The 12,280-nt window shown below is 46.9% G+C and overlaps 1 protein-coding gene across 1 annotated transcript; it reads right to left on the bottom strand.

Annotated features, from left to right (window-relative positions):
* Window positions 1–540: 540 nt before the first annotated feature.
* On the bottom strand, window positions 541–12,229 carry LOC119099049 (kelch-like protein 10). Its single transcript, XM_037222100.1, is given in 10 exon segments — window positions 541–979; window positions 1,801–2,005; window positions 4,857–5,015; window positions 5,841–6,010; window positions 6,401–6,570; window positions 7,312–7,506; window positions 7,508–7,549; window positions 8,585–8,870; window positions 11,009–11,260; window positions 11,986–12,229. Coding segments are annotated over 10 exon segments (1,830 nt in total). The 5' UTR covers window positions 12,177–12,229; the 3' UTR covers window positions 541–819.
* Window positions 12,230–12,280: the final 51 nt, after the last annotated feature.

Genomic DNA, 12,280 nt, shown 5'->3' with positions numbered 1-12,280 from the left:
ATTCGCTCTTGTGAGGAGGCGTGATAGCGGCAGCCAGGCAGATGCACAGAGCACGAATCCGACCAAAAAACGACCCCCCCCCCCCCCTCCCGACATCCACCCACATCCACACACCCACACCCACACCCACACATGCGCGCGCGCGCCCCCCCCCCCCCCCACCCCACCCCCCCACCCCCACCCCACCCCCACACACGCACACGCACACGCACACGCACACGCACACGCACGCACGCACGCACGCACGCACACACACACACACACACATACACACACACACACACACACACACACACACACACACACACACACACACACACACACACACACACACACACACACACACACACACACACACACACACACACACACACACACACACACACACACACACACACACACACACACACACACACACACACACACACACACACACAGAGTGACGAAAATTGTTTTTCGTGAAATTGTGAGGGCTCATCTTCCATGTCTCTCCTCTCCTCCTTATAGTCCTATCCATGGCTAAAAGTGATAAGAAGTCGATCCGATTTGCCGTTGTGTGTATATAAACAAAAAATCTGTCTATCTGTGCACGGATCCGGTAGCTGCCAAAAATGCAGTGGCTAGGTTTTCGAGGCAAGATCTTGATGATACTTGCTGATTTATTGTGCACTAATTGGCGGATGATAATCGGAAATTTACGACCGCTTCCTCGAGAATCCAATAAGATTTTTGTACCAAAACCGTTCCATTAATTTCTTGTAAATCCAAACAGCAATCATAGTTTGTCCTCCTATGCTGCACGTTAACAGGGTTTCTTCGTCACGTCCTTTGGTTATTCTGAAGAGCCAGCAGCTTTTGCCTTTTCTCCTCCATCAGCTTATCCCGGTGTTTGTGGATATAGTCGCCGACATTGGGTGGCCCGATGATAACGCAGGCGGATAGCGCCGACCGGTATATATTCATGTCAGTCGCCTCGTACCTGAAATAGAGCCCAATGTCGTTATGCTTCCAGCAAGTTTCATCAGATGTAACAAAAGCCATGGGCGTATAGCAGTTTTAAAACGTAAACCTCTGTTTTCCATGTGTGGTTTTGAGATCGATCCTTGAAAGAACGGTTTGTTGCGGAAATCTGACACCTTGCCACCACGGCAACGCATTTCCAGACCGGAGGACAATTTGGTCAAAGGATTTTGGCCCTTGGATTTCGTGTTTTTTTGCCGTCAGATGTCATGACACCACCAATTTTGTTTCAGCCTGGCTCTTTTAGCTAGCTGCCGACTGGCTGACAATGGTTGAACACTTCGCTGGTTTGGGGTATGCGAAAAGCGAAAACATATGCCTACCATATATTGGCAAGAGTGCTCAACGATCTACGAAGTGGGCTAGAGGGACCGCAAATAAAAAACTAAGCGACAACAGGCTGACGCTATTCGTAGATGTTTTCAACAGCCTAAATTTTCTCATAGTGAACGATTGGATGCGATTAGTTAAAGATTGTAGATCATTTGCATGTTCCCCATAAACCGGGGCGCGATAACGATGTACTGTGCTTCAATGTGGGCACTGGACATGGGCGCGGTAACCTGCGGAAGGGAAGCTGAGCACCAAACTGTTGGGAAATTTAATGTTTTCCATAGCATGGTCGCTGACTGAAAGTATTGGATTGACAACAGGTTTACTCCACTTTGGGAACCTTCCATTACGCACGACGGTGGGTGGTGCTTGCGTGCCATCGGTGTGTCTGCCATCAAGAAGTGTTTTTTTTTTAAACTCTGCGTGAGCTTTTGATAGTTTTCTCACCATTCACTGTTTCGATCGTCGTAGCACTCGACGTGGTAGATGGTCGTGACACCATTGAATCCACCGATGGCAAAGATCATGTCATCAATAACCTCAATGGCGAAGTTTGACCTCGGGTTGTACATGTCCGGAATTGGCGTCCATGTTTCCGTCTCGGGGTTATACTTCTCTCCACTGCACATCCTGGATATCCCGTTGAACCCTCCTGAAAACAGTTGGGTTGCGTACAGGCACGAAGACGATATTTCCGGTGCAAGGGAAAAGTGAGCCAGTGGTCAGGGCTTTGGTCGTAACCATCAGCCGATAGCTGTAAAGTCGGGACGTGGACATTACACGAAACCATGAGGAACTTGGCAGTATTCCTGGCCACTGCAGGTGCGGCACCTGCTGCGCGGTGCAATACCCAGCTCTGCGCATGGTACGCGTCTCTCACGCCCAAAATTTTAAGGCCCTATAAGCATGTGCCCTATAAGCACAGGTACTAGCTGATCGGCGATGTTTTGCAGATTTTTACGCAGCAAACACCCAACACTTTGAGCGCGTCTGAGTTATGACTGAACAAAGGTTACTCAAACTTCCAACGTGCCCGTTTATCCCCCCCCCCCCCCCCCCCACTGCACCAGCGGTGTAATTTCTTATTATGTTGAGGGGCTCCAGACCCCGACTTCACGGGGAAAGTGGGTCTTTTTGTGCATTTTGGGGTGGGTTCTCCGTGCTCAGCACTCTCAACCTCTTCTAGGAACGACCCCCCTGCACCCCGACGCTTGGCTGTTACCATGTCTGTTGCGTATTACCTCGATTCAGAACTGTAGCCAAATTTCGCAAGGACTCTTCGGTCAAGTGGCTCCTCCGTTGATTTAGAGGCCCTTATTTGGAGGATTTTTTGCCTTAGGGTCCTATTTAGATGGCTCGATGTCCGTCTTTATGTTGTAAAGCCTTACCGACGCCTTAGACTGCGAGAAAGTGCTGGGTCTGTCGGTCAGGGGGTGGCTGTAACACGGGTGCAAGATCCCCGTGGCGAAAATGGCAAGGGCCGGCTGGGCCCTTCCAAGATTCTGAAAATTTTGCATTGACTCTATGGGAGTTAACTGCAAAGAAATAGAAAATTGATAGCGGCCGTACATCCCTCTTTCTCGCTTACGAAAGCATCCGGTGCCCCTGAGCAACGATGTCATGACCGCCCAATATGAATACTACGTGGTATTTACCAGAGCAGTTAGTTGCAACAATCAGGTATTAGCTCTAAGTATGCAAGCATGGTAGGCATTTGATAAGCGTTTTATGACGTCAGAGTTGCTGCCAGATTGGCCGCATCAGCAATACCACTATAGCGGACGAGTCGAGTGACTTGTGTTACTTCAACGCACAGGAAGATGACTGGTTATTTATGCGTGCGAACTAAACTTACGTTTGTTGTGTGCACATGTTTTGGCTCTTTATCGTAGTGTTTTTGTATATTTTCCCGTGATGGCATGCTTTTTACTTGCACTTGCAGTCTCGGTTGGGGTGCTTTTCTTAAAGGGAGTGCTTCACATTCGTACAGGGCTTTGAACTAAAATGATCATTTATAAGATCATGCGGTCCAACTCGCAGCCTTGCCCTTCTACACAGGATGTCATAGCAACGTCATTCAACTCCTGTCACGCCACTGACCACGCAGCGTCCAAAGCTATCAGGAACATGATCCTCGAGCCATTTACATCTGGCGTCCGTGGGCACAAATATAGCACTATACAGATTCCTCAGAATATTGGACGCCAATGGGATCCTCGCCAACGTTTAGCAAGCTGTAGAAGCCAAATCCGCAATGGATTGTTAGGGTTTTGGTTTATATAAAATCAGAAGCTGGGTATGAATGCCACTCATTACGAAAATAAGACTTATTATCTAAAAAACTGCAAATTGCGTCATAACAGAGCATGTAAATACAAGAAAGCTTCCTAAGGCCACGGATAAATGCGCAAGAACACCACGGGTAAGGGCCAAATTGCAAGAACGTAACAATATTTGGCTCAGCAGACACTTTCAGCAACGCACTGTCATCTGTCAGTGAGTTTGAGGCACGGCAAGTGAGTGCATGGATGGCAATGCCACACGGCTAGCCTGGCAGTACGTCAACGTCGTGCAAATGTTCCATGGCGCAATAAAACAATGACGTGCTGAGAAGTACAGCTACTAAAAAAAGAAGGTGTTGTCTAGAGCAGTTTTCTCCACTTAAAAGTATGCCAATAATTATAAGGGAGCATATTCCACGCTGTTTCATGTTTACTTTAACATTTTGTGATGCGGAACATTTTCTTTCAATCGTTCGATTCCCAGCCTCCTTTCCGTCACATCTAGTAGAACTGCCCAAATGACTGCATTATGCATCACAGAACGCGGTTCGTGCTAAAAGCTTAAATTCAACGCGTTCAGTTGGTTGGAAGCCGGTGATGCATCATGTCTTCATTTCAAGCTGTCCGGTGATGCGTCATTTCGTCCTGCCTTCTCCACACACAAATAAGCCAACGATCATATTTTCCTTAACCTTGAACACAATGGGGGCCATTGAAGAGGCAAAGTCGTGTGGCAATTCAATGACGTCATTCATCTTTGAGCGATTTCAAACAAGCGAAACAAAATAGTCTGCACAAGTCGGAGTGTCTGGTTCCATGATAGTCTGCACAACGCCTGGCTCACAAACGATAGAATTTGAAGCCTTACGAAGGGCATAACTGTGCACTGAAGGAATTTTTTTTAGAAATAACTATCTCAGTTCAAAGCCCCAGAAATATGGGGAGAAGTCCCTCCGGGTAGCCTGTGAACGATCAAATAATGCAAATTCGGAAAGGTTAATTGCAAAAGGGTAGACCGCTTGCTGCCTCATATTCACAGCTGTCGACACCAAGCAGGTGTTGAACTGAGGCTGAGTAGGCGAAAATTGGCGCCTTATCTCCAAGTTTTAACACAAGCGCTGTTTGAAATAGAAAGGCTGACGACACATACGTGCCAGCATTTATTTTTGAACGTAAGGGCAGACTGTTGTGTGGGGCCGCTGCTGGTGCTCGCGTACTGACCGAGCACGTAGAGCTGGTTATGGTAGCCGATGCAGGACACGCCCGAGCGCCGACACCGCATTGGAGCCAGCATGGTCCACTGGTTAGTGTCTGGGTCGTACATCTCACTCGAGTTCATACACTCCTGGCCGTTGAAGCCGCCTGCGATGTAGATCTTCCCTAACCAAAGACTGTGTTAGTTGCATTTTATATGGCGATATTGGCATTGTACGCCTTTGCAAACAGGCAAAATGCATCCAGGAACGAGTCTGAGGCAGATATGCGTCACCATGTATGTACCACCACTGGAGACAGGGAAAAGATGACGGAGGTAATCTGGGACATCGTGTGCGAGAGCTGGTGCGCGGTCGTTGTTGGACCGACTGGAATGAAGAGTTCGGCAAGGAACCGGACTAAAGCTGGGTCGATCTGTCACAGCGCTGCCGCTTTATAGTATAACGCGACGAGAAAAGAACCCGCTAGAACGTTACCTGGCTACAAGCTAATGAGGAAAAATAGTTGATTTGACAGAAATCGAGCTTATTCTGTGGTGCTTTCAGGTAGCCAACAAGATCTGCGTTGGAGTTATATTCCGAGGCAAAGATCAAATACGCTGTCACATATAATGCATTGCAATTTTTGGGTGGAACAGGGCGGTAGAGCGAATTAATACGTAATGAAAACACATCCTTGGTAAAAAGCAAGAAGCTTGCTTTGCAGGACTACAAATTCTAGCGTTTTTTTTATAATTGCATGACTGTAACGTAAAAATATGTTCTATGGGCCGTGTTGTCGACAACGCTGTATCTTGCACCGACATTGGAATGAGATGAGCGAATGTTGAGGTGAGAAAAAGGTGTATGTAAACTAAGTCTTGCGTAAAATCGCACACAGCTAGCAACAAAAAACGCAATATCGTTGACCACTCGGCTCCATATATCCGGTGAATACCGGATACGAGAGGTCCGACAGGGGTCTGGTGGCACTTGATCAGGGGATACAAACCGTTTAAAGTCGTGGCGCAAGCGTCCGAGCGCTGCATATGCATTGGCACCACCATCGACCACTGGTTGGTGCGCGGGTTGTAGCGCTCCACGGTGTTTTGTCGGTGGTGGCCGTCATATCCCCCCATGGCATAGATGAAGCTGTCGAGGATGCCCACGCTTACGTAGCATCTGTGAAATGTTGGACAGCTGTTATCACGACGTCGTGAGACCACAACACCAGCCACGACATTATGCGGCGCAAGTCATTTCACATCAAGATCAGATCCGCCGAAAGTGGGAAGCTTAGATAATAAAGCACATTGTGTTGGCCATGTTGAAGCCGCAGCCTGAAATATTCATGGTCGCCATTTAAGTGTCATCATGCCAAAAACCACGTTTGAGAAATTCTGAACATGAAACCAGACACTTACCTGAGCTTAAAAAGTCGTGTCTTTGGATGACACAAAATGCTCTCACTGTAAATTTGCATCCAACGGCATTGCGTTCTATAACTTTTCCTGTTTTAGCTCGACGCATGGTGCCAAAGCACCATTATACAACCAAAATCAATTCGGTTACCTGCGAGCGTTCATCGGCCCCACTTCTCGCCACTGCTTTGTGACGGCGTTGAAGCAGCGACACGAGTTGAAGTAGTCCATGCCGTCAAAGCCACCGATGACGTAGATGTCAAACCCGATGACGGCAGTGCCGTGGTATGCTCGGGGACCGGCAGGGTCCACCTCCCGCACCTGTAATTTGGTTCGCAGTCAACAGAGTGATCTACGACAAAACAAATGTTATCAGAAAGATGCGTCTCAATACTTTTTTCGTCAGAACATTGAGGCATCTACGAACTTGGCTACCATTGTGTAATCATCGGCGTTCACCATGGCTAAAGCAGATCATTGAGGCTGTTATGAAGATATGGGAAATCATTTCTGACTCGTGAATGCTTCTGTAACTGAAGCAGGCTATTTTCTAACGAAATGAACACTTCCTTGGGACGATTGTCACAAAGTAATGACGTGACGTGACGTAAATTATTGATATTTCGACCATGGTTTACTGAGGCGTTTGAAATCTTGTCATGCATTGTAAGCGATGCGCACACGTGAAAATGCGTGGTACTCTATGTTTTGATGTAATCTCGGGCCGACAACAATTGTTTGTTAACAAAACTGACCTTACAAGTACCTCGTTTCTTAAAAAGTTGCCTGAACCGCATCATTATCATCTAAAACTAGGACGATCAATGGATCTTAATAGATCTGGCGCGAGTCTTGTTATATCTGACAATATTAATCCTCCCCAATCGTTTAGCGAGGGCAATCATTGATGTTTGCATTAGTGTTATCGCGCTGCACAACGAGCCATTGAACACTACCAAACGCCTTTACCATAATTTTGTTCCCGGCCAGCCAGGCGATAGCGATCCGGACCCAGTCGTGTTTCTGCTGCGACCTGCGCGGGCGCCTGGGGTCAAGTCTCACCTTGACCCAGCGATCGGCCCTGGTGTCGTACGTCTCGATGAAGTTGGTCGGGCTGCCGCCGCTCCAGCCGCCGATGGCGAACAGGATCTCGTGGGGCACGCGCGGCCGTGCCAGCTCTGGCGTGGTGACCTCGCCGTCCCGCTGCGTGATCATCTCCAGGTCGTAGATGAACTTGAGCGTCTCGATTATCAGAGGGCCGGCAGTCTTCATTCTCGATCACGTACGGATGGTTCTTCACCTTTCAAAGGAGTGGAGTATGGCTTCACAGGCACGTTGCCTGGCGTCAGTCTGGCATGATTGGACATACCTGAAGGATGCGATGAGCCTGGGCTTACTGGGGCCCTTAGAATTTGGCTTTGCCATTTTATGCCATGAAGAGATTAACTTTCCATTCAATATACACAACACTATGACATCTGACGTCTCTGCTTTCTCTCTACCATTTCGCTCTCTCCACATTCCCTCTCTGTCTTTCCATGATCTTTCTCACCTAGCCTCCCTTACGCCTCTTCCTTTTCACACCCTTTTTTCTCCTAGCCTCCTTCGCTCTATCTCCTTGCTTTTTTATCCCGTTCCTCTCTCTCTTCCCCTCTCCCTTCTCTCTCTCTCTCTCTCTTCACTCTCTCTTTTTCTCCCCTTTCCCTCTCTCTCTCTCTCTCTCTCTCTCTCTACTCTCTCTCTCTCTCTCTCTCTCTCTTCTCTCTCTTCTCTCTCTCTCTCTCTCTTCTCTCTCTCTCTCTCTCTCTCTCTCTCTCTCTCTCTCTCTCTCTCTCTCTCTCTCTCTCTCTCTCTCTCTCTCTCCTCTCTCTCTCTCTCTCTCTCTCTCTCTCTCTCTCTCTCTCTCTCTCTCTCTCTCTCTCTCTCTCTCTCTCTCTCTCTCTCTCTCTCTCTCTCTCTCTCTCTCTCTCTCTCTCTCTCTCTCTCTCTCTCTCTCTCTCTCTCTATCTCTCTCTCTCTCTCTCTCTCTCTTCTCTCTCTCTCTCTCTCTCTCTCTCTCTCTCTTTCTCTCCCATCGATCTTTTTCTCCCTCCATTTCTCCTTGCTTATCATTCCCGTTTTTCATTCCCTTTCTTCCCTCCCCCTCATGTCCTCTTTTCTCCGTCCATTTTCCCCCCAAAATTGGGATATTTAATTTGTCTCACCTTCATCGCAGATAAGATTACGAGTCTTCGAGGAGCAGATAGAACACGCCCTATTCATGGTTACAGACCCGTGAACACGCTGTCAAATACCTGTTCCTGTGTGCGGATCTGTTACTAAAGGCAGACCATACCTTTTCAACGAAGTATGAAGTTTCTAGAAGCCCGAGCCGTATTTGTTTCATCAGCTCGTGAATGTGTTGCTTCCTGTTTTTGGGCTCTCTTTCTATCCAGTTGAGCATTGTTTCCCATACCACTTCTTCATTTTTGACGTTTAGATTGTCAGCACCAAGAATAGCACACATTTCATCCGGAGGTAGATTTAACAACTCTTCGTTATCATTGGCGTGAGCAATGTCAACAAAGTATCGCATGATGTAATTATGAATTTCGTTTTCCAGTTCTGCGCAGTTGTAGAAGCTGAAACAGGTTGAAGTGAACTCAGAGTTTTCATTCACTTATCATTCATGAATATTCGCGGTGCTAAATAACCTCGTCTTTGATGGCGGAATGGTGGAATGCCCTCCCCCACCCCACCCCACCAGCACCATCTGGCCTCAAATTAAATTATAGTCACAGCCAGGTACGTCTGTTAAACATCAGAGGGTGCTGTAGTGCCTACTGAATTCAACGGTGTTCGGATTACTATGCTGGGCTCAGCAGGTGACCCTTCTGGTCATATCAACCTCAATGCTTGGAAACGTTAAGTAGGATCAACACAACTTCCCAGACCATAAAACGGCACAAAACATAAAACACTCAAACACACACAAATTTACACAAAATCACGGTCTAAACACCATTCAGTGCATAACACGAGAAAGGACCGACATAGTGCCAAACAGTGTCATCGCAAGTCATGAAGCTGGCTCGACATAGAAAGGGCCACCGAACTGCCATTAGCGTCTTGTGTGCTCGTGGATATCATTAAATGTTGTGTACTATACTGTCTCTGAGTTGCACGCCCGTGCAGATGTGCAGACTACCTGGGGAGAATATTTCAAGGTCACTCATGCACCCATGACGCCGTAATAACGTCATTCAAATCCTGCCATTCCATTAGTCATGTGGTGATTAAGAGCAGTAAAATCATATTTGTCGAGTCGTTTGTATCTGGCTTTTATGAACACGATTTCGGGATATAACGGCCGTCAATTGACCGTCAATCAATGTTGTGCAGGGTACGACCACGCAATCAATGTCACATTGAGGAACATATTGACTCAACGGAGAAGGAGTGCGGTCTAGAGCAGTCTTTTAACCTAAAAGTATAACAATAATTATAAGCGAGCTTATTTCAGCGTGTCTGATACTTGCTTCAACGTCTTTAAATGTGGAACATTTCCTGTAATGTGAACTGCCCTTTTGTGAAAAGTTTGAAATGGTGTGAGTCCTAGGAAATAAGACGCTGAGTGTGTCGAAGTAAGGGATCATTGATGATTACTGCCGCCGCTGATCGTGCTATACAACCACCACAGTCATGCAACACGCAACCAGTGCATTTGCCACTGAAGGGGAAAATACGTATTTAGTTGTATTTGGGTCACCCTGTACTTTTAAATGCTCCCGTATATTGCAGTCAATTGTTCTTTACACCATTCTAGGCATTATCATTTGAAAAACTTGCCAAACGTTTGCAGGGTGCTTTAAGAAATGAAGTAGTAAGCGTGACATCATTTGGTATCTGTAGGCCACTATTTGGTACAAAATGAGCATAATACTAAGAGTGATGTGCTTATGTACATACTACCTGGCATGCCCATAGTTAAAGGTCATTACTCTGTATTTATTTGGCCCATTATTCCATTTTTGCTCATATGCATTGATGAAGCTCAGAGGAGCATGGGGGTATGAAGCATTGGGGGCTCGGCCTCTTCCCCCCCCCCCCCACCCCGAAAGTATGTAAAGTGACGTCCCTGGCGTCGCTCACCGTCTTTCTGTATAGGTTTACAGAGGGATTGTTGAAAGTTATTAGCATCATAGATGAGACAAATGCTTCAAACCATCGCCCATCCAATATGTTAGTATGCACACGTTTCGCCCAATTGACTCTCCGGGCGTCGTCAGTTGTTATGGAGTCCTGATATATACTGGATTATGTTTAACTTTTAGCCATGTACGTGGCACAGCCAGAATTATGTTCATGGAATTGATGGGATTTGAACCACAGTCTTATGATCATTAGTCCAGTGCCCTTCGCAGATAGTTCCAAGCGGGATGCCCTTCCCGGCTATCTCCGTTGGCTCTGTTGATAGATCACTGATCTCACAATCAGAAAACCTTGGTTCGAATACCGGCAATTTCAAAGAGAAAATTGGGGGCGTGACACGCACATGGCTGAAGGCCAAACATAATCCGGTCCCTATCAGCACTATATTACACTTGGCGCACTCCGAGAGTTAACTTGTCGGAGCGTTGTATACATTCTGGCACAGCAGACGAGGACGATGGTCTGAACAATTATTCCATCCGTGTCTTGCAGCGTCTCAAAAATGGTGTCCAGTGCGGGGCATCCAGTCTGCTTTGCCCCATGAAGGATGTGAGGACTCAATCCATACCTTGCAAACTTCCGTATTCCGAAGCAGTTCCTGGGTCCTACTTCCATCATTAGGAAGTTACAGGTGTCCTTCAGCATGCCTTCGATGTTGAAGTAGTCGGCAGTTCGCAGCAACATTTCCACATTCTCGGAGTCGACCAAAGTGTTTCGTGTGTAGGCGTATTCGATAACGAGCCGCATGGCCTCAGACGAAACATCTCGAATGAGGACATCGGTTCGTTCGTTTTGATGGAGGGAGGTGGTGAAAAGAGCCCTGAAACATGATTTGTGAAGTTACAGGACGCACCGCTCACTACACTGCGGCTTGTCAATTAAGTTTAAAATATCACTCCAAGACGAAAGCGTTTCATACATGTTGTTGCTCCGCCGGGGTCTGCAGTGGATGTCATTTCGAGTGAGTTGGTAGAGCAAAAGGACAAAGAACAAATGGTCATGTGAATGTTTAGCAATTCCATCACTTTATCCTGACCCGATGTCCAGTCAAGCTTTCATGCCTATGCAGGTGCATAGTGCCTTGCATCTGAACATCACCTCAGTGAAGAACGCTCGCCCAATTTGCTTATAATGCAATATATAAATGCAATAAATAAATAATGCAATTTCTCTTTGCTTTGCAGGTGGTCGCGAAAGGCTTCACTTGTTAAGTACATCGGATTACTTAACAGGGAGGAAATGCTTAGGCACAGTGCACTGTATTTTTTTAGGTGATGCATGCATGCAACATAAAGTGAAAATAGATTTACATGGAGTATCATCGAATAATGCGCTGCTGATACCAGACAGTACGAACAGCAGCGCTGGGCTACTGATGCCTACTGACAATGGTGCCATGCCGGTTTTGGTGATGACGATGCTTTCCATGCATATGCAATAACTGTTACACTAGTAGCAATGGATGGGATTAGATGGAGGATTACAGAAATGTGTTAAGCGTTGTTTTATCTCATTTGGCATAGGTTTCAGCTAGGGTTGACTTACCTGAAATACGGACTACATGCCGACATGATGGCACGATGTATTGAGAAAGCGCTGCCATCTTCTAACCGAATTATGGCGTCGCAAAGCAGATTTTGCTGTCTTAGCTCGTTGAGGGCAAGCATAGACTGAAAGCTAATGGTCCGCCCCACGTTTTCAACTTCCATTTGTTCCTCGGGGCTGGCACCTTCCATTTTGTAAGGGCCACTGGAAACCCCTTGACCCCAAAGAAATCTTGGATCATGAATGGGCGTATTAGTGGCTTGAGGCCCTAAACTGGTCCATCCATATCTTGGGC

This window comes from Pollicipes pollicipes, unplaced genomic scaffold (assembly GCF_011947565.3).
Source record: "Pollicipes pollicipes isolate AB1234 unplaced genomic scaffold, Ppol_2.1 Scaffold_4740;HRSCAF=5597_pilon_pilon_pilon, whole genome shotgun sequence".
Lineage (NCBI taxonomy): Eukaryota > Metazoa > Arthropoda > Thecostraca > Pollicipedomorpha > Pollicipedidae > Pollicipes > Pollicipes pollicipes.
Note: the sequence above shows the minus strand (reverse complement) of the source record. Positions and strands in the feature narration are given on the sequence as shown.